General features: G+C 49.0%; 1 protein-coding gene across 3 annotated transcripts in view; it reads left to right on the plus strand.

The window, feature by feature from the left end:
- The window catches only part of TEKT4 (tektin 4), an 83006-nt gene that overhangs the window by 30175 nt on the left and 30105 nt on the right, over positions 1 to 22726 (plus strand). For 2 of the 3 annotated variants that reach the window (XM_063958328.1, XM_063958330.1), the window contains exons 2-3: positions 3483 to 3553; positions 5252 to 5395. In XM_063958328.1, coding sequence (XP_063814398.1) covers positions 3483 to 3553; positions 5252 to 5395 — 215 coding nt within the window. The remainder of the gene's footprint in view (positions 1 to 3482; positions 3554 to 5251; positions 5396 to 22726) is intronic. The other variant, XM_063958329.1, reaches the window with a different exon arrangement.

Raw genomic sequence — 22726 nt, forward strand, 5'->3', positions numbered from 1 at the left:
GGCGAACGCTGGGTGTGTTTGTGACGTCAACCAGGAACGACAAGCACTGAACTGATCGCACAGGCAGAGTAAGTCTGGAGCTACTCTGAAACTGCTAAGTAGTTAGTAATCGCAATATTGCGAATACATCGGTCGCAATTTTAAGAAGCTAAGATTCACTCCCAGTAGGCGGCGGCTTAGCGTGTGTAACTCTGCTAAAATCGCCTTGCGACCGATCAACTCGGAATGAGGGCCATAGAATTTGTCGGCAGATAAGAACCACTTGGCCCATCTAGTCTGCCACTTTTTTTTATTTATTTTTAGCTCTAACCTTTAATTGATCCTTATTTCTTTGTAAGGATATCCTTATGTCTATCCCATGCATGTTTAAATTGCTCTACTGTCTTAGCCTCTACCACCTCCGATGGGAGGCTATTCCACTTGTCCACTACCCTTTCTGTGAAGTAATTTTTCCGCAAATTTCCCCTGAACCTCCCCCCCCTCCAGTCTCAGTGTTACTTGCTTCGATATATATTTTAAATAAAAGAGTTTACCGCACGGTATATTCAATTGAAGTCAAAAGCTGCCGTCTGTCGAAAAGACGGCAGTTTTCGACTTTTTAAGGTCGAATCGTGATTCGACCTATTCAATCAAACCCCAAATTTTTCGACAAGTCGATGAATTCGACTTGTCGAAAAGCATGTGAATCGGCGGAATAGCTGCCGATCCACGTGCTTGTGTTGAAAACGGTTTTGGCCCCCTTTTCGACCATCTCAGTCCGACATAAAAAAATGTCGGACTGAGATGTGGGACCCAGAGGAGGAGAGGGGGGAGAGCCGCAGGGAGACGGGGGACAGCCGCAGGCAGCCAGGCGAGATCAGCGCTACAGCACAACGCTGCAGCAGGATGTCTTACAGCCGCACCGCTCACGGCAGCTTCCACCCGGTTCCAGCTCCCCCCTCCCTCCCCACTCCCCTCCTCCTCTTGGTCCCTCATCTCAATTCGACTGGAAAAAGTCGAATTGGGATGAGATTTGAAAAGGGATTGTCGGATCCATTCCGACAAATGCATGTCGGAATGGATCCGACGCTAATTGATTATACGCCTAAGTAGGTGTGCTTCAGTGTTAGCAGCTCCGTTCAGATAGACAATTTAATAAATGTAAAAAAGGAGTGCTTGTTATTAAATGGAGTGTGAACGCTCATACCTGTGAGAAAATGTTTTGGTTTATAAAAATGTAAACCGCTCTTTTTAAGAGAGTTTAAAGATGGAGTGCTGGGGGTTCCGATGGATAGTTCGGATCAAACAACACCTTCAATGGTTATGGGTGCAAGATCTAACTTTCCCTGCTCTATCTACCTTTTTCGTCCGCTTCAGCAGCTTCCTGATGGTGTCCGCCTTGGTTCCCTTGTGCGCTGTGGCATCCATAAGCACTTAGCGATGATGTCACTATCGCGTCTCCGTGCTTTCTCCAAAGCGTTTCGAGCTTAGGTGCTCCTTGTCAAGGATAGAGATAGTGGATGTGGATCTCCTTTTTATTCGTAAAAAACTTTATTGTTCCTTTATTAAAAACAGGAAGTATAAAACCGGATGTCCTTGCAAACGGCGGCGACCATGTGTTTTTAGATTCATACGTGGGGCAGATTACTTTAAAAAGTTTGGTATGGCATTCATATTAATAAATGTATAATATAAAATGAATAATAAAAGGTGTGTGTGACTATTTGGAATAATTTTATTAGTTTATCAAATATGCATTAATGTCAATTTCTACATTCAATCCAGCAGGTTGTAGAGTCTGCATATAATAGATCCACTTTTTTTTTCTGTTTTTCTGTGTTCGACGGAAATATTACATCCTCTCCAGTTATAAACTTTTTGGCTTAGATATATAGTTCATGGACAGTAACATGATCCCTGGCACTGTCCCTGTTGTTAGCTTATATATATTACAGTGGCATAACTCCCAACATGACCCTCTCCATGAAGGACAGAATGCTCTGCTCCTGGACTTCCCTCTTACTGTATGATTGCCATCATCTGTGCTGAAACACCTTTCTTATCCATCAACCTATTCAACACAGGTGCCAGCAGTCATAAATGAAGAGAAAAGTCCAGAAGCAGAGCATTGTGTCCCTCCTGGAGAGGATCATGTTGGGAGGTAATCAGTGGGATCAGTATGATTGACCACTGGACGGGACGCCGGTTGCCACAATACCGTTGCTGGAATCCCTAAGTGTGAAATGCTGACTGGGGCGAGTATGTGTCCCCCCCCCCTAACCCTCCCTTCCCGCAGCCTAACACTAACCTTCCCCAGGTGGTGCCTAAACCTATCCCCCATTCCCCGCATCCTAAACCCAACCTACCTCCAGTGATGACCAACCTCCCCTCTCCACAGCCTATATAGGAATATATTTTGGAAATTTTGCAATTATTGGTACTAACACTGCTGCCTGCAATAGTGGATTTCTTGTGTGCAACTATTCACTGTAATATTTTTTTTTGTTCTTACTCAACATAACAGTGATGCCTGTGCAATAAATTCCAAATGCATTTTTTCTTTGTGTGAAGTCTTACTTTTATGAACATCTCTAGTTAAAAAAAAAAAATGGATTTTAAAACTTTTTCTGTCAGCCACTAGGGGACACTGGCACAACTTCAAGACTGTGAGGCGATGATAGTGGCTTACAGGGAGCTGGCACCTTAAATAATCTAAGACGTGAAACAGGCTCCTCCCCCTCTATCCCCCATCATCTCTGAATTTGTGCCTAGGGAGCCGGTCACTGTTGGCTGAGCTCCAGCTCAGTTCTCTTTTTTTCTTTACTTTATTTCAGACTTTTCATAGGACTTAGGGGCAGATTTATTAAGCCTGGTGAAGTGATAAAATAGAAGGTGATAAAGTACCAGCCAATCAGCTCCTAACTACCATGTCACAAGCTGGGTTTGAAAAATGACAGTGAGGAGCCGACTAGCTGGTGCTTTATCACCTTCCACTTTATCACTTCACCAGGCTTAATAAATCTGCCCCTTAGTTCTCTTTGCCTCAGGTACCCTTCGCCACTTATCCAGAGATGTGGGGTTCGGGTCGCACATCAACAGGGGTTAGGCGAACTGTAGTCTCTGCTGCTGGGGGTACCACAAAGATTTTCTGGGAGTCGACAGCCTGGACAGAGGTTATACTGGTGACTACAACAAATCACCTCCCTTGCCCAGAAATATCCTTGGTGGCGTTCCCTTGAATGCAGTAAAGAATTCGGAGATTTGATTCACATTTCAGGAATGCAGGAGAGAAGATCTTCAAATAGGACTCTCTCACAGGGTACTGGTAAGGTTCTGAGAAACCTAAAGAAAATAATATTGCTGTCCATTAATTGCCTGGCTTAGAGTGACAAGAGTGTACATCTGGGCCTGTACACAGTCCTGGACCATAAATCACATGACTAACAGTACAATACGCATGCTATATGAGTTATGGTGATACATTGTCTCCTTCCCTTACTCAGGAAGTAGAACTGATCAGAAATATTCAAGAACTTCTGAAAAGGACCCTGGAGCAAACCGTCCAGCAGATAAGGTATACCGTACAATGGGGGAGAGCAGGGTCGGACTGGCCCACAGGGGAACAGGGGAAACCACCGGTGGGCCCTACTGCTTGTGGGTCCTCCTTCTCCTTTAGGGATCAAGTTCCAGACTATCCTAGTGCACTGGAGTTATGCATTATACATATGTTACATTATACCACTCGGGCTCGTGCCCCCCATGTCATTTGTGGCCTCCGTCCCCCGGCGCCGCACAGGGAGATGACGGGCGCCCGCTGAGATTGTGTTACCAGCGGGCGCCTGTCTCCCTGCACAGCGGCAGCCGAAGGCAGGAGCTCAGTACTGAGCAACGGCTTCCGGCGCTGTCACTGCTATGGGAGAGACGTCAGTCATGACGTCTCTCTCATAGTGCTGAGGAGCGGACGCCAAGAGGAGGACTGCAGTGGTCTGGAAGCGGGAATGGGGCTCGGTAAGTATGATGTTTTTTTCTTCCTTAGTGCAGCGGGGGCATCTACTGGGGGCAAACAACGGGGGGCCATTACTACTGGGGGGACATCAACAAGGGGCATTACTACTGGGGGCAAACTACTGGGGGCATTACTACTGGGGGGTCATCTATTGGGGGCATTACTACTGGGGGCAGCTACTGGGGGACATTTTTACTGGGGGGCATCTACTGGGGGCATTACTACTGGGGTCATATATTGGGGGCAAACTTCTAGGGGGCATTACTACTGGGGGCAAACTACTGGAGGACATTATTACTGGGGGGCATCTACTGCGGGCAAACTACTGGGGACATTATTACTGGGGGGGCATCTACTAGGGGCAAACTACTGGGGGACATTACTGGGGGCCAACTACAAAGGGGCTAACTACTGGGGGCATACTACAGGAGGGCATTACTACTGGCGGCGTAACTACAGGGGCATTACTACTGGCGGCTTAACTATAGGGGCATTACTACTTGGGGGCTAAACTACAGGGGGGCCAAACTACTGGGGGCATAACTACAGGGGCCAAACTACTGGGGGATAACTACATGGGCCAAACTACTGGGGGCTACACTACAAGGGGGCAAACTACAGGGGGGCATTACTACTGGTGGCTAAACTACAAGCATGCAAACTACTGGGGGCATTACCACTGGGAGGCTAAACTAAAGGGGGCGGGGGTAAACTACTGGGGTCATAACTGCAAGGGCATTACCACTGGGGGCATAACTACTAGGGCGCTAAATGACTGGGGGCATTACTACTGGGGGCAATACGGGCATTGCATAAGGGGCACCACTACTATGGGGTCTATATAAGGGGCACTACCAGTACAGTGGACATTGCATAATGAGCGCCACAACTGTGGGCATTGTATAAGAAGCGCCACCTCACATGCACCGAAGCCGCACGCAAATGTACTTGCCCCTTCCATGGTGCCCCCCCTATCATTTTCTTCTGGATCCGCCCCTGCATTATACTTCACAATAATTTGGTTTATTATATATTTACCAAGGGGCAACCTGGCTACACCTTTAAGCATATGCCCCTACATCAGCATACCCCCGGTGGGCCCTTCATACCCCAGTCCGACACTGGGGGAGAGTAGGCAGAGTATGCGTTTGTTGTTCTACATCTTGGGCTCTGCATTCAGCCAATCTGTGTTATCTTGGTATCACCACTGTTCTGGGCTGAGACTGAATCCTGATTCTCTGCCTGATGGGACGTTTGTCTCTTTAGGATGAACAGAGATGCTAAGGAGAAGCTGGAAATGGACTGGTCAGATAAAGTGGAAGCATACGACACTGATGTCAAATGCGGCAGATACAGTAATCAAAGCACTGAAATCCAGTTTCATCACAACTCATCTAAATGGGAAGACAAGTAAGGACACAAAGTGTATGGAGGGCGTATGTCACTGGCAGCGGAGCTACTTTTACACTGACGTTCCAGCAAGAGCAGTGTTATATTCTGCACATTATCTACATTAGGGCATTAGTAGTCTAGCTTCTCTGTGCAAAATAGTGCACATTGGTGGTCATTTCGAGTTGATCGCTCGCTAGCAGTTTGTAGCAGCCGTGCAAACGCTATGCTGCCGCCCACTGGGAGTGTATTTTAGCCTAGCAGAAGTGCGAACAAAAGGATCGCAGAGCGGCTTTATTATTTTTTTTTGTGCAGTTTCAGAGTAGCTCAAAACCTATTCAGCGCTTGCGATCACTTCAGACTATTCAGTTCCTGTTTTGACGTCACAAACCCGCCCAGCGTTCACCCAGCCATGCCTGCATTTTTCCTGGCACGCCTGTGTTTTTCCGAACACTCCCTGAAACGGTCAGTTGCCACCCAGAAACGCCCACTTCCTGTCAATCACTCTGCGGCCACCAGTGCGATTGAAATGCTTCGCTAGATCCTGTGCAAAACTGCATCGTTTGTTGTGCCCGTACGATGCGCGCGCGCTTTGTGCCGCATGCGCAGAACTGCCGTTTTTTAGCCTGATCGCTGCGCTGCAAACAAATGCAGCTAGCGATCATCTCGGAATGACCACTATTATCCATATAATAAAGCTCTGTAGCCTATACCAAGTCGGATCTGCTCAGTGAGAGGCCGGGAGCTGGCTGAAAGATGTTACTTCTGTGGTAAGTGTAGGGATGGAAGGGGCCCCTTGTCCTGGTGAATGCAGGGTCGGTTACGCTTCTGTGTATATGTAGTGGATATTTAGAAGTGGCAATATGGAAAATGTGTATTTCTCTAACGTCCTAGTGGATGCTGGGAACTCCGTAAGGACCATGGGGAATAGCGGGCTCCGAAGGAGGCTGGGCACTCTAGAAAGATCTTAGACTACCTGGTGTGCACTGGCTCCTCCCACTATGACCCTCCTCCAAGCCTCAGTTAGATTTCGTGCCCGGCCGAGGTTGGATGCACACTAGGGGCTCTCCTGAGCTCTTAGAAAGTTATAGTCTTAGAATTTGTTCTTTTCAGTGAGACCTGCTGGCAACAGGCTCACTGCAGCGAGGGACTAAGGGGAGAAGAAGCGAACTCGCCTGCTTGCAGCCGGATTGGGCTTCTTAGGCTACTGGACACCATTAGCTCCAGAGGGATCGACCGCAGGCCCAGCCTTGATGTTCGGTCCCGGAGCCGCGCCGCCGTCCCCCTTACAGAGCCAGAAGCAAGAATATGGTCCGGAAAATCGGCGGCATGAAGACTCAGTCTTCACCAAGGTAGCGCACAGCACTGCAGCTGTGCGCCATTGCTCCTCATACACACTTCACACTCCGGTCACTGAGGGTGCAGAGCGCTGGGGGGGGGCGCTCTGAGGCAGCAATAAAAACACCTTGGCTGGCAAAAATACCTCAATATATAGCCCCAGGGGCTATATATGAGGTAAATACCCCTGCCAGAAGTCCATAAAAAACGGGAGAATAGGCCGCGAAAAAGGGGCGGAGCCTATCTCCTCAGCACACTGGCGCCATTTTCCCTCACAGCTCCGTTGGAGGGAAGCTCCCTGGCTCTCCCCTGCAGTCTACAAGGGTTAAAAAAAGAGAGAGGGGGCACTAAATTTAGGCGCAGTATACATTATATATATATATAGATATAAAGCTATAGGGGACATAACTCAGTTAGTCCCTGCAGTATATAGCGCTCTGGTGTGTGCTGGCATACTCTCACTCTGTCCCCCCAAAGGGCTTTTGTGGGTCCTGTCCTCGTTTAGAGCATTCCCTGTGTGTCTGCGGTGTGTCGGTACGGCTGTGTCGACATGTTGAATGAGGAGGCTTATATGGTGACGGAACAGAGGCCGATATATGTGATGGCGCCCCCTGTGGGGCCGACACCAGAGTGGATAGAGAGGTAAAAGGTATTAACCGACAGTGTCAACTCCTTACATAAAAGGGTGGATGACGTAACAGCTGTGGGACAGCCGGCTTCGCAGCCCGCGCCTGCCCAGGCGTCTCAAAGGCCATCAGGGGCTCAAAAACGCCCGCTCTCTCAGATGGCAGACACAGATGTCGACACGGAGTCTGACTCCAGTGTCGACAAGGTGGAGACATATACACAATCCAATCCGTGACTTGATCCCGGCAATAAAAAATGTGTTATACATTTCTGACTTTAACCTCTATAAATGGGTTTTAGGTTTGGGGAGAAAAAACAGGCAGTGTTTTGTTCCCCCATCAGATGAATAAATGAAGTGTGTGAAAACCGTGGGTTCCCCCGTTAAGAAACTGGTAATTTATAAAAAGTTACTGATGGCGTACCCTTTCCCGCCAGGAGGATAAGTTACGCTGGGAGATATCCCCTAGGGTGGATAAGGCGCTCACACGTTTGTCAAAAAAGGTGGCACTGCCGTCTTAGGATACGGCCACTTTAATAGGTACCTGTTGATAAAAAACAGGAGGCTATCCTGAAGTCTGTATTTACACACTCAGGTACTAGACTGAGACCTGCAGATAGTGCTGCTGCAGCGTGGTTGGTGACCCTGTCAAACAGGGATAATAGTTGGCAAACATAAAAACATATTAAAGACGTTGTCTTATATATGGGGGATGCACAGAGGGATATTTTGCCGGCTGGCATCCAAAATAAATGTAATGTCCATTCTGTCAGGAGGGTATTAGAGACCTGTCACTGGACAGGTGATGCTGACTTAAAAAGCGCATAGAGAGCCTTATAAGGGTGAGGAATTATTTGGGGATGGTCTCTGGGACCTCGTATCCACAGCAACTGCTGGGAAGAAATAATTTTACCTCAGGTTTCCTCACAGAAAAAGGTACAGTCCTTTCGGCTTCAGAAAAGCAAGCGGGTCAAATGGCGCTTCCTTTCTGTACAGAGACAAGGGTAGAGGGAAAAAGCTGCACCAGTCAGCCTGTTCCCAGAATCAAGATTCTTCCCCCGCCTCCTGTGAGTACACACCATGACGCGGGTGCTCCACAGGTGTAGCCAGGTACGGTGGGGGGCCGCCTCAAAAATTTCAGCAATTAGTGGGCTCGCTCACAGGTGGATCCCTGTTTCTTCCAAGTAGTATTTCAGGGGTACAAGCTGGAATTAGAGATGTCTCCCCCCAGCCGTTTCCTAAAATATGCCTTGCTGACAACTCCCTCAGGCAGGGAGGCTGTGCTAGAGGCAATTAATAAGCGGTATTCCCAGCAGGTAATACTCAAGGTGCCCCTACTTCAACAAGGACGGGGTTACTATTCCACACGGGTTGGGGTACCGAAACCGCATGGTTCGGTGTGACCCATTTTATATTAAAATCCTTGAACATAAAAAAATTCAAGTTCAAGATGGAATCGCTCAGGGCGGTTATTGCAAGCCTGGACGAGGGGGATTACATGGTATCCCGGGACATCAAGGATGCTTACCTGCATGTCCCCATTTACCATCCTCGCCAGGAGTACCTCAGATTTGTGGTACAGGATTACCATTACCAAGTCCAGACACTGCCGTTTGGACTGTACATGGCACCGAGGGTGTTTTATCAAGGTAATGGCCGAAATGATGATACTCCTTAAAAAAAAAAGGGAGTTGTAATAATCCCGTATTTGGACAATCTCGTTATAAGGGCGAGGTCCAAGGAGCAGTTGGTAGTCGGGGTAGCACTATTTTGGAAAGTGCTACAACAGCATAGGTGGATTCTAAACAGTCCAAAGTCACAGCTGGTTCCTATGACACGTCTACTGTTCCTGGGGATGGTTCTGGACATAAACCAGAAATAGTGTTTCTCCCGGAGGAGAAAGCCAAGGAGTTGTCATCTCTAGTCAGAGACCTCCTGAAACCAAAATAGGTAGCGGTGCATCATTGCACGCGAGTCCTGGGAAAAATGGTAGCTTCTTACGAAGCAATCCCATTAGGCAGGTTCCATACAAGAACTTTTCAGAGGGACCTGTTGGACAAGTGGTCCGGATCGCATCTTCCGATGCATAGGCTGATAACCCTGTCTTCAAGGACCAGGGTATCTCTACTGTGGTGGCTGCAGAGTGCCCATCTTCAAGAGGGCCGCAGGTTCGGCATACAGGACTAGGTCCTAGTGACCATGGATTCCAGCCTTTGAGGCTGGGGGGCAGTCACATAGGGAAGAAACTTCCAGGGACTTTGGTCAAGTCAGGTTATTTCCCTACACATAAATATTCTGGATCTGAGGGCCATTTACAATGCCCTGAGGCCAGCAAGGCCTCTGCTTCAAAACCAGCCGGTACTGATCCAATCAGACAACATCACGGCAGTCGCCCATGTAATCAACAGGGCGGCACAAAAAGCAGGATGGCGATGGCAGAAGCCACAAGGATTCTCCGATAGGCGGAAAATCATGTGTTAGCACTGTCAGCAGTGTTCATTCCCGGAGTGGACAACTGGGAAGCAGATCTTCTCAACAGACACGACCTCCACCCGGGAGAATGGGGACTTCCTCCAGAAGTCTTCCAATAGGATTGTACACCATTGGGAAAGGCCACAGGTGGACATGATGGCGTCCCGCCTTAACAAAAAGCTATAAAAGATATTGCTCCAGGTCAAGGGACCCTCAGGCGATAGCTATGGACGCTCTGGTAACACCGTGGGTGTACCAGTCGGTTTAGGTGTTCTCCCCTCTGCCTCTCATACCAAAGGTACTGAGAATAATAAGAAGGCGAGGAGTAAGAACAATACTCGTGGATGGCCAAGAAGAGCTTGGTACCCAGAACTTCAAGAATTTATATCAGAGGACCCATGGCCTCTGCCACTCAGTCAGGACCTGCGGCAGCAGGGGCCCTGTCTGTTCCAAGACTTACCGCGGCTGCGTTTGACGGCATGGCGGTTGAACGCCGGATCCTGAAGGAAAAGGGCATTCCGGAGGAAGTAATTCCTACGCTTACTAAAGCCAGGAAAGAGGTTACAGCAACTCATTATCACCGCATATGGCGAAAATATGTTGCATGGTGTGAGGCCGAAAGGGCCCCAACAGAGGAATTTCAACTAGGTCGATTTCTGCATTTCCTGCAAGCAGGAGTGACTATGGGCCTTAAATTGGGTTCCATTAAGGTACAGATCTCGGCTCTGTCGATTTTCTTTCAAAAAAGAACTCGCTTCAGTACCTGAAGTTCAGACATTTATAAAAGGAGTGCTGCATAGTCAGCCCCCGTTTGTGCCTCCTGTGGCACCTTGGGATCTCAACGTGGTGTTGAGTTTTCTTAAAATCACATTGGTTTGAACCACTAAAAACCGTGGATCTGAAATATCTCACATGGAAGGTGGTTATGTTATTGGCCTTGGCTTCTGCCAGGCGAGTATCAGAATTGGCGGCTTTGTCTTGTAAAAGCCCTTATTTGATTTTCCATATGGATAGGGCAGAATTGAGGACTCGTCCCCATTTTCTCCCTAAGGTGGTGTCAGCGTTTCACCTGAACCAGCCTATTTGGTGCCTGCGGCTACTAAGGATTTGGAGGACTCCAAGTTGCTAGACGTTGTCAGGGCCCTGAAAATATATGTTTCCAGGACGGCTGGAGTCAGAAAATCTGACTCGCTGTTTATCCTATATGCACCCAACAAGCTGGGTGCTCCTGCTTCTAAGCAGACTATTGCTCGTTGGATTTGTAGTACAATTCAGCTTGCACATACTGTGGCAGGCCTGCCACAGCCAAAATCTGTCAATGCCCATTCCACAAGGAAGGTGGGCTCATCTTGGGCGGCTGCCCGAGGGGTCTCGGCTTTACAACTTTGCCGAGCAGCTACTTGGTTTGCAAAATTCTACAAATTTGATACCCTGGCTGAGGAGGACCTGGAGTTCTCTCATTCGGTGCTGCAGAGTCATCCGCACTCTCCCGCCCGTTTGGGAGCTTTGGTATAATCCCCATGGTCCTTACGGAGTTCCCAGCATCCACTAGGACGTTAGAGAAAATAAGAATTTACTCACCGGTAATTCTATTTCTCGTAGTCCGTAGTGGATGCTGGGCGCCCATCCCAAGTGCGGTTTATCTGCATTACTTGTACATAGTTATTGTTAACTAAATCGGGTTATTGTTGAGCCATCTGTTGAGAGGCTCTATTGTTTCATACTGTTAACTGTGTTTCATATCACGAGTTGTACGGTGTGATTGGTGTGGCTGGTATGAGTCTTACCCGGGATTCAAAATCCTTCCTTATTGTGTACGCTCGTCCGGGCACAGTACCTAACTGAGGCTTGGAGGAGGGTCATAGTGGGAGGAGCCAGTGCACACCAGGTAGTCTAAGATCTTTCTAGAGTGCCCAGCCTCCTTCGGAGCCCGCTATTCCCCATGGTCCTTACGGAGTTCCCAGCATCCACTACGGACTACGAGAAATAGAATTACCGGTGAGTAAATTCTTATTTTAATAGATTGGCGGTAATTCAGAGCCACTTGTAAGCGACTTTGAATTACCGTCAGATTTGAAGGAGGGATATGCAGGAGATGTCTCAGTAGAACAGACGCCTCATGCATGTAGCTGCGATCCCAGCACTGCGACCAACGTTGCAAGCTGGGAACTAACATCGCAACCATCGGTTGTGCTATTCACACAGACGGCCAGCTGAGTATATCCTTAGCTTACGCAGCTGGCCAACGAAAGCGGGGTCTGCGATGCCAGGAAGTCTGCGTGGTGAATAAAATCCCACCAAGGCTGCTGGGTGACGCTCCTTTGCCTCAGCAATACCAGTCTGGGTTTGTAACGGTTACCTTACTACTCTGCCAAACACAGTGTATATGCACATTAGTCAGCTGACTAGTCAATTGTTGTGAAAAAATAAAGCCAAGGAAACTAAAAGAAACAGATTTAGAAACAGATAAAATATGAGATTATCTATCTATCTATCTATCTATCTATCTATCTATCTATCTATTTAAAAAATTGTTTAAATTATATAGTACCCTGTGGGATGGTGATGACATAAGAAGGATTGCAGCGGTACATGACAAATCTTGAGATGTAGTTAATATCTTACAAAAACTAAGATTGGGGGGTGGGCTACATTATAAAAGGCGCCAGTGTTCTGGGGTTTGTATCGTAAAGCCACCAGACGTTTTAAGGCTCTGAACTGTATCACAATTTTTTATTTTACAACCGGTGGGTGAGGGGAACGGGGTCATGAGCAACGAATTTAGGTGTGAGAGGTAAGGCTGGGGCTGCCTTGACTGCCTGGAGGCATCAAACCCCCCAACATTAAGGGGCAGAGCCGACAGTAACCCTGATGTGAGGTGGGGGAATAATGATTTCCCTAGGGGAGAGCCTGACCCTAAAGCTGCCCCTGAACACCAGCCCCTGACAAAACCACTAGTTATTTAGAGGTCTGCCTTTTCTATTGCAGCCTCCAGAACAGGGTTGATAGTGAATAGTGTTCACTGGTATGCACTGTATTCTGTATGGTGGGCACAGTAGTGCTCTCTGTATTGTATAGCAGTCACTAAATTGCTCTCTATTGTATTAAGGTCAATAGAATGCACTGTGTATTGTATAGAGGTCACTAGAATACTCTGTATTGCATAACGCTCACTAGAATGCTGTATATGATATAGAAGTCATTAGAATGTTCTCTGCATTTAAAAATCAGTCATTAAGATGCTCTGTGTGTTATAAAGGAATCACTGGAATAGTCTGAATTGAACACTAGTCACATGGGACTGTTGTATTCGGTCATAGCTTTTTGACCTATTAGTTGTGGTTAGACAAACCTCTCTGTTTTTGTAACACACACTTTTTACTGCGGGTTGCTGGTAGAAGAGACTGGGCTTGCTTGTGTGTGCTCTCAGTAAAAACATCGCCAGCCCTCCTCTGCAAGTACTACATTATAGACAGGGCCGTGAAGAGGGAATGGACATCCCGACTGCCCAAATCACGACAGGGAATGTGTGTGTGTGTGTGTGTGTGTGTGTGTGTGTGTGTGTGTGTGTGTGTGTGTGTGTGGGGTGGGGAGGGGGGGGGGATTGGGCAAATCTGGGAAGGCTTCACCACAATCCCTTAAAAAAAATTAATAAACTACTATTTGTAGCTGCTCCAGAGGAGTGGAGACACCCTTCTCCTCTGCCCACTACCAGTGGCAGTGCCTGATTAGCAACGCAGCCCAGCGGTGCCTCGGACAGTGAGAGTGGACTGTTGCAGCAGTCTCCTCTCTCACTGCCCAACGTGCCGTTTGGCTACACTGCTATGTCGATGCAGCCAGCAGAAGTGGGCAGAGCAGTGGAGGTGATCGTAGACCCAGGCCTCCGAATGGGCCCCCCCTTCTGGTATAGGTAAATACTACTGGCACCCACCCGTCTAGGTGCCACTTGGAGGGCATAATTAGCAAAAACAATTTGACCAAATTGGTGCCATCTGCAAGAATTTTAGCTAGTGCCCATTAAATTGATGCAAATCCCAACACAAAGCGCTCACACAGAAACTACTACATAGATTTATGTCTTTGTCTATGTGCAGAGGGTGGGACATCTCCCGGCAGCGGCACTAAAGGTATCCAATTATCCCCGTTAAAACATTGGGTTCGAAAAACGTCCATTTTCGGACGTTTTTCTGACTTTTTCCCGATGTTTCACCGATTTTTTTTATTTTTTTATTATTTTTTGTTTACAGGCTATCCAGATTGATCGCCTGTAAAAAAACAAAAAACCTTCTCCCGAAAACACATAGGTTCAGTGAAACCTGTGTGTTTTCGTGTGAGCCCCATTTTCGTCCTTTTCCAGGGATTCTGCTTCGCCTGCCAGAGGCAGGTGAAACAAAATCCTCGATAAGCAGCGGCACGCGCCGGCTTATCGGGGCTAATTAGATAGCCCCCGGCAGGACAATTAGCCCCGGTAAATTACGGGGGCTAATTGGATATACCCCTAAGTCTGTGTTTTCCTGCATTCTGACTGTAACGCCGCTGCTAAGAGGTCCCGTTTGCTGGGGCTCCTCCTATTAGTGCGTGCTAGGCAATGTGAGGGCCTCACCTGCAGGGCGCCACTGTTCATTGGCCTTTATGCCCTATGCCTAGAGCTGGCTCTGACTATACCGTCACAATAATTATTTACAGCTTTCCAACATGTTTGTGGTGTCATCTGCAAGGGACTTCAAGCAATGTTGTTTGTTATAGGCAGGAATCACTATTTCTCTAACGTCCTAAGTGGATGCTGGGGACTCCGTAAGGACCATGGGGAATAGCGGCTCCGCAGGAGACTGGGCACAAAAGTAAAGCTTTAGAACTACCTGGTGTGCACTGGCTCCTCCCCCTATGACCCTCCTCCAAGCCTCAGTTAAGATTTTGTGCCCGAACGAGAAGGGTGCACACTAGGTGGCTCTCCTGAGCTGCTTAGTGAAAAGTTTAGTTTTAGGTTTTTTATTTTCAGTGAGACCTGCTGGCAACAGGCTCACTGCATCGAGGGACTAAGGGGAGAAGAAGCGAACTCACCTGCGTGCAGAGTGGATTGGGCTTCTTAGGCTACTGGACATTAGCTCCAGAGGGACGGTCACAGGCCCAGCCATGGATGGGTCCCAGAGCCGCGCCGCCGGCCCCCTTACAGAGCCAGAAGACAGAAGAGGTCCGGAAAATCGGCGGCAGAAGACGTCCTGTCTTCAACAAGGTAGCGTACAGCACTGCAGCTGTGCGCCATTGCTCTCAGCACACTTCACACTCCGGTCACTGAGGGTGCAGGGCGCTGGGGGGGGGCGCCCTGAGACGCAATAAAAACACCTTGGATGACAAAAAATGCATCACATATAGCTCCTGGGCTATATGGATGCATTTAACCCCTGCCAGAATACATAGAAAAACGGGAGATAAGGCCGCCGATAAGGGGGCGGAGCCTATCTCCTCAGCACACTGGCGCCATTTTCCCTCACAGCTCCGTTGGAGGGAAGCTCCCTGGCTCTCCCCTGCAGTCACTACACTACAGAAAGGGTTAAAAAAGAGAGGGGGGGGGCACTAATTACGCGCAGTATTAAAGATACAGCAGCTATAAGGGGAAAAACACTTATATAAGGTTATCCCTGTATATATATAGCGCTCTGGTGTGTGCTGGCAAACTCTCCCTCTGTCTCCCCAAAGGGCTAGTGGGGTCCTGTCCTCTATCAGAGCATTCCCTGTGTGTGTGCTGTATGTCGGTACGTTTGTGTCGACATGTATGAGGAGAAAAATGATGTGGAGACGGAGCAGATTGCCTGTAATAGTGATGTCACCCCCTAGGGGGTCGACACCTGAGTGGATGAACTGTTGGAAGGAATTACGTGACAGTGTCAGCTCTGTATAAAAGACAGTGGTTGACATGAGACAGCCGGCTACTCAGCTTGTGCCTGTCCAGACGTCTCATAGGCCGTCAGGGGCTCTAAAGCGCCCGTTACCTCAGATGGCAGATATAGACGCCGACACGGATACTGACTCCAGTGTCGACGGTGAAGAGACAAATGTGACTTCCAGTAGGGCCACACGTTACATGATGGAGGCAATGAAAAATGTTTTACACATTTCTGATAATACGAGTACCACCAAAAAGGGGTATTATGTTCGGTGAGGAAAAACTACCTGTAGTTTTCCTGAATCTGAGAAATTAAATGAGGTGTGTGATGATGCGTGGGTTTCCCCCGATAACAACTGATAATTTCTAAAATGTTATTGGCATTATATCCTTTCCCGCCAGAGGTTAGGGTGCGTTGGGAAACACCCCCTAGGGTGGATAAAGCGCTCACACGCTTGTAAGGGCTCTACCCTCTCCTGAGAGGGCCGCCCTTAAGGATCCTGCTGATAGAAAGCAGGAGGGAATCCTAAAATGTATTTACACACATACTGGTGTTATACTGCGACCAGCAATTGCCTCAGCCTGGATGCGCAGTGCTGGGTTGGCGTGGTCGGATTCCCTGACTGAAAATATTGATACCCTAGATAGGGACAGTATATTTTTGCCTATAGAGCATTTAAAAGATGCATTTCTATATATGCGTGATGCACAGCGGAATATTTGTCGACTGGCATCAAGTCTAAGTGCGTTGTCCATTTCTACCAGTAGAGGGTTATGGACACGACAGTGGTCAGGTGATGCGGATTTCAAACGGCATTTGGAAGCAACATGAGAAGACGCCGTATTATCAGGCGCAGTCTTTTCGTGGACAAGCAGGCAAAAGGTTCCTAATTTCTGCCCCGTGACAGAGGGAGAGGAAAAAGGCTGCAGAAATCAGCCAGTTCCCAGGAACAGAAACCCTTTCCCGCCTCTGCCAAGCCCTCAGTATGACGCTGGGGCTTTACAAGCAGAATCAGGCACGGTGGGGGGCCCGTCTCAATGAATTTCAGCGCGCAGTGGGCTCACTCGCAAGTAGACCCCTGGATCCTTCAGGTGATATCTCAGGGGTACAAATTGGAATTCGAGACGTCTCCCCCTCGCCGTTTCCTAAAGTCGGCTTTACCGATGTCTCCTTCTGACAGGGAGACAGTTTTGGAAGCCATTCACAAGCTGTATTCCCAGCAGGTGATAATCAAGGTACCCCTCCTGCAACAGGGAACGGGGTATTATTCCACACTGCTGTGGTACCGAAGCCGGACGGCTCGGTGAGACCTATTCTAAATCTAAAATCTTTGAACACTTACATACAGAGGTTCAAATTCAAGATTGAGTCACTCAGAGCAGTGATTGCGAACCTGAAAGAAGGGGACTACATGATGTCTCGGGACATCGAGGATGCTTACCTTCATGTCCAAATTTACCCTTCTCACCAAGGGTACCTCAGGTTTATGGTACAGAACTGTCACTATCAGTTCAGACGCTGCCGTATGGATGGTCCACGGCACCCCGGGTCTTTACCAAGGTAATGGCCGAAATGATGATATTCCTTCGAAGGAAGGGAATTTTAGTTATCCCTTACTTGGACGATTCCCTGATAAGGGTAAGATCCAGGGAACAGTTGGAGGTCGGTGTAGCACTATCTCAGGTAGTGTTGCGGCAGCACGATTGGATTCTCAATATTCCAAAATCGCAGCTGGTTCCGACGACTCGTCTTCTGTTCCTAGGGATGATCCTGGACACAGTCCAGAAAAAGGTGTTTCTCCCGGAGGAGAAAGCCAGGGAGTTATCCGAGCTAGTCAGGAACCTCCTAAAACCGAGCCAAGTCTCAGTGCATCAATGCACAAGCGTTCTGGGTAAAATGGTGGCTTCCTACGAAGCAATCCCATTTGGCAGATTCCACGCAAGAACTTTCCAGTGGGACCTGCTGGACAAATGGTCTGGGTCGCATCTTCAGATGCATCAGCGGATAACCCTGTCACCAAGAACAAGGGTGTCCCTCCTGTGTTGGTTGCAGAGTGCTCATCTTCTAGAGGGCCGCAGATTCGGCATTCAGGACTGGGTCCTGGTGACCACGGATGCCAGCCTGCGAGGCTGGGGAGCAGTCACACAGGGAAGAAATTTCCAGGGCTTATGGTCAAGCCTGGAGACATCACTTCACATAAATATCCTCAAGCTAAGGGCCATTTACAATGCTCTAAGCTTAGCAAGACCTCTGCTTCAAGGTCAGCCGTGTCACAACTGAGGGCTGATGCTGACCAGGGGGAAGCCTCAGTTGTAGGGGCTGAGGTATATGTGTACCTGGGAGGCAGTACAGGGTTCTTAGACATGCAGGGAACCTTTAGAACAAATGCCCGAAGGCGTGACCAAGACAACGAAGGAAAGTTCAAAGGTTTATTAAACACAGTTCAGAGGAATACTGATGACTTGGTACAGGTAACAGGAATCACAGTTCAGAGAAATACTTGGGATCGATGACAGAACACCGATGGTGACTTGGGATCGATGGCGGAACACCGATGGAGACTTGGGATCGATGGCGGAGCACCGATGGAGACTTGGGGTCGATGGCGGAGCACCGATGGAGACTTGGGATCGATGGCGGAGCACCGATGGAGACTTGGGATCGATGGCGGAGCACCGATGGTGACTTGGGATCGATGGCGAAACACCGATGGAGACTTGGGATCGATGGCGGAACACCGATGGTTACTGGGGATCAATGGCGGAACACCGATGGAGACTTGGGATCGATGGCGGAGCACCGATGGAGACTGGGGATCGATGGCGGAACACCGATGGTGACTGGGGATCGATGGCGGAACACCGATGGTTACTGGCAGGGCAGAGCACCGCTGGAAGCTAGAAGCTGGAAGCCGGTCTCAGGTAACTGCCAGTCACAGGGAGCAATGTAGACACTGCAGAGTCAGGCTGTACAGCAGAGAAAGTCCATGGAAGAACTGCACACTGGAATCACTGAAGACAATTGAAGCACTGACCATCTTTCCAGCCCAGGAACAAGATATTTATACCAGCTGGGAAACAGGGATTGGCTGGCTGATTAAGCAGAGTCTAGAGTGCAGCTGCTGGGTAATAAGGTAGAAACCAGAGTGCAGCTGATAGGCTGAAAAGCAACATGTGATGAAAACAAACATGGCTGCGCCCATGTTTGAACTTGGAGGGAAAGACTGTTTGTAACTTGCATGTGAAACTTAACCCTGATGCTGCCAGAATCACAGTAAGGAGATTAGAGACAATGAGATGCAGCGTCCTGCACACAGACAGTGCAGATGGAATCCAGGCTTGGAACACTGGGACAGTCTCAGGAGACATCTGGAAGGTAAATACTGATAAGGAATTACCTGGATCGTGACAGCACCCCTCCTTTAGGAGTGGCCCCAGGACACTTCTTATAAATTCTTTATCTGAACAAACGGAAGAATCTAGATTGAATCCTGATGAACTTGAACTGGCTGGAACCAGAGGAGACTGTACTGGACCTATGGACGAGACCAGATTGAGTCCAGACAAACTTGAACCGGCTGAGACCGGTGGAGTCTTTAGACCGACGGATAAGACAGGATTGAGTTTGGAGACAGTTGAATCAGCTGGAGCTGAAGGAGTCAGAATCCGGTTAGAACCGGAATGAGTGGTATCAGAGTGTTTAGTTAGACCATCCTGGATCTGGTCCATGCTGGATGCCAACAGGGTGGTGCTCTCTGAAGACGGCAAACAGGAGTTCATAACTGCATCTGTAGCACAAAAATTTCCATCTGGGAACTTGGCTCTGGATACTTCTCTTGGGGCTGAAATTTCGGTGACCCCTCCTGGGGTTGACGAATCAGACACCTCTCTCAGGGTTGTTTTCTCCAGCACCCCTCCTGGGGCTGACAGATCAGAAACTCCTTTTTGAGAAGACTCATATGCCCCTACTAGAGCTTGAACATTGGATACCCCTCCTGGGGTTGCAGAAACGAACGCCCCAACTTGGGCTGTAGACACAGACGCCCCTTCTTGGGCTGTAGACACAGACGCCCCTTCTTGGGCTGTAGACACAGACGCCCCTTCTAGGGCTGAGGAAAGTTCGGACACTAGGATCTGGTACTGTACCAGATATTTACCGACTGTTTGTGTCCCCTGACGTAGCCGGAGGATATCAGAGGAGGCTGAGGGTTTGTCAAAGATGCGCCTGAAGGTTGCCACGAAATCTGTGTATGAAGAGAGCAGGGCATCAGACTTCTCCCATAGAGATGATGCCCAATCGAGGGCGGAGCCACTGAGGAGGGAGATGATGTAAGCAACCTTGGTGCGGTCAGTTGGGAAACTGCCAGGCTGTAACTCGAAATATATCTCACACTGATTTAGGAAACCCCGACAGGCTTTTGGGGAACCATCAAACTTGGCAGGTGTCGGTAAATGGAGACAAAGAGCAGAAACGGGAATGGTGGGTGGGGATACCACCAAAGGTACTGCAGTCGGCACACTGGACGCCCCTGAACCACGGAGGGTTACTTGTATTCCATCCAGCCGAGGGGAGAGGTCCTGGAGACAGCGAATCACATGGCCCCGTGTAGCCCCCTGACGTTCAAGGCAGGCTGCAAGTTCTTGCATCGGCCTGGTCGCTTGGACCTGGTCTCCGGCCGGATCCATTAGGTCAGTGCTTACTGTCACAACTGAGGGCTGATGCTGACCAGGGGGAAGCCTCAGTTGTAGGGGCTGAGGTATATGTGTACCTGGGAGGCAGTACAGGGTTCTTAGACATGCAGGGAACCTTTAGAACAAATGCCCGAAGGCGTGACCAAGACAACGAAGGAAAGTTCAAAGGTTTATTAAACACAGTTCAGAGGAATACTGATGACTTGGTACAGGTAACAGGAATCACAGTTCAGAGAAATACTTGGGATCGATGACAGAACACCGATGGTGACTTGGGATCGATGGCGGAGCACCGATGGAGACTTGGGATCGATGGCGGAGCACCGATGGAGACTTGGGATCGATGGCGGAGCACCGATGGAGACTTGGGATCGATGGCGGAGCACCGATGGAGACTTGGGGTCGATGGCGGAGCACCGATGGAGACTTGGGATCGATGGCGAAACACCGATGGTGACTTGGGATCGATGGCGAAACACCGATGGAGACTTGGGATCGATGGCGGAACACCGATGGTTACTGGGGATCAATGGCGGAACACCGATGGAGACTTGGGATCGATGGCGGAGCACCGATGGAGACTGGGGATCGATGGCGGAACACCGATGGTGACTGGGGATCGATGGCGGAACACCGATGGTGACTGGGGATCGATGGCGGAACACCGATGGTTACTGGCAGGGCAGAGCACCGCTGGAAGCTAGAAGCTGGAAGCCGGTCTCAGGTAACTGCCAGTCACAGGGAGCAATGTAGACACTGCAGAGTCAGGCTGTACAGCAGAGAAAGTCCATGGAAGAACTGCACACTGGAATCACTGAAGACAATTGAAGCACTGACCATCTTTCCAGCCCAGGAACAAGATATTTATACCAGCTGGGAAACAGGGATTGGCTGGCTGATTAAGCAGAGTCTAGAGTGCAGCTGCTGGGTAATAAGGTAGAAACCAGAGTGCAGCTGATAGGCTGAAAAGCAACATGTGATGAAAACAAACATGGCTGCGCCCATGTTTGAACTTGGAGGGAAAGACTGTTTGTAACTTGCATGTGAAACTTAACCCTGATGCTGCCAGAATCACAGTAAGGAGATTAGAGACAATGAGATGCAGCGTCCTGCACACAGACAGTGCAGATGGAATCCAGGCTTGGAACACTGGGACAGTCTCAGGAGACATCTGGAAGGTAAATACTGATAAGGAATTACCTGGATCGTGACAAGCCGGTGTTGATCCAGTCGGACAACATCACGGCAGTCACCCACGTAAACAGACAGGGTGGCACAAGAAGCAGGAGGGCAATGGCAGAAGCTGCAAGGATTCTTCGCTGGGCGGAAAATCATGTGATAGCACTGTCAGCAATTCCGGGAGTGGGCAACTGGGAAGCAGACTTCCTCAGCAGACACGACCTCCACCCGGGAGAGTGGGGACTTCACCCAGAAGTCTTCCACATGATTATAAACCGTTGGGAAAAACTCGACAGGTATTGCGCCAGGTCAAGGGACCCTCAGGCAATAGCTGTAGACGCTCTGGTAACACCGTGGGTGTACCAGTCAGTGTATGTGTTCCCTCATCTGCCTCTCATACCCAAGGTACTGAGATTGATAAGATGGAGAGGAGTAAGCACTATATTCGTGGCTCCGGATTGGCCAAGAAGGACTTGGTAACCGGAACTTCAAGAGATGCTCACGGAGGATCCGTGGCCTCTACCTCTAAGAAGGGACCTGCTCCAGCAAGGACCCTGTCTGTTCCAAGACTTACCGCGGCTGCGTTTGACGGCATGGCGGTTGAACGCCGGATCCTGAAGGAAAAAAGGCATTCCGGATGAAGTCATCCCTATCCTGATCAAAGCCAGGAAGGATGTAACCGCAAAACATTATCACCGCATTTGGCGAAAATATGTTGCGTGGTGCGAGGCCAGTAAGGCCCGACGGAGGAAATTCAACTGGGTCGATTCCTACATTTCCTGCAAACAGGAGTGTCTATGGGCCTGAAATTGGGGTCCATTAAGGTTCAAATTTCGGCCCTGTCAATTTTCTTCCAGAAAGAACTAGCTTCAGTCCCTGAAGTTCAGACGTTGTAAAAGGGATACTGCATATACAGCCTCCTTTTGTGCCTCCAGTGGCACCTTGAGATCTCAATGTAGTTTTTGGGTTCCAAAAGTCACATTGGTTTGAACCACTTAAATCTGTGGAGTTAAAAATATCTCACATGGAAAGTGGTCATGCTGTTGGCCCTGGCCTGGGCCAGGCGCGTGTCAGAATTGGCGGCTTTATCCTGTAAAAGCTCTTATCTGATTTTCCATTCGGACAGGGCGGAATTGAGGACTCGTCCTCAGTTTCTCCCTAA

The sequence above is a fragment of the Pseudophryne corroboree genome, chromosome 3, assembly GCF_028390025.1.
Source record: "Pseudophryne corroboree isolate aPseCor3 chromosome 3, aPseCor3.hap2, whole genome shotgun sequence".
Classification (NCBI taxonomy): Eukaryota; Metazoa; Chordata; class Amphibia; order Anura; family Myobatrachidae; genus Pseudophryne; species Pseudophryne corroboree.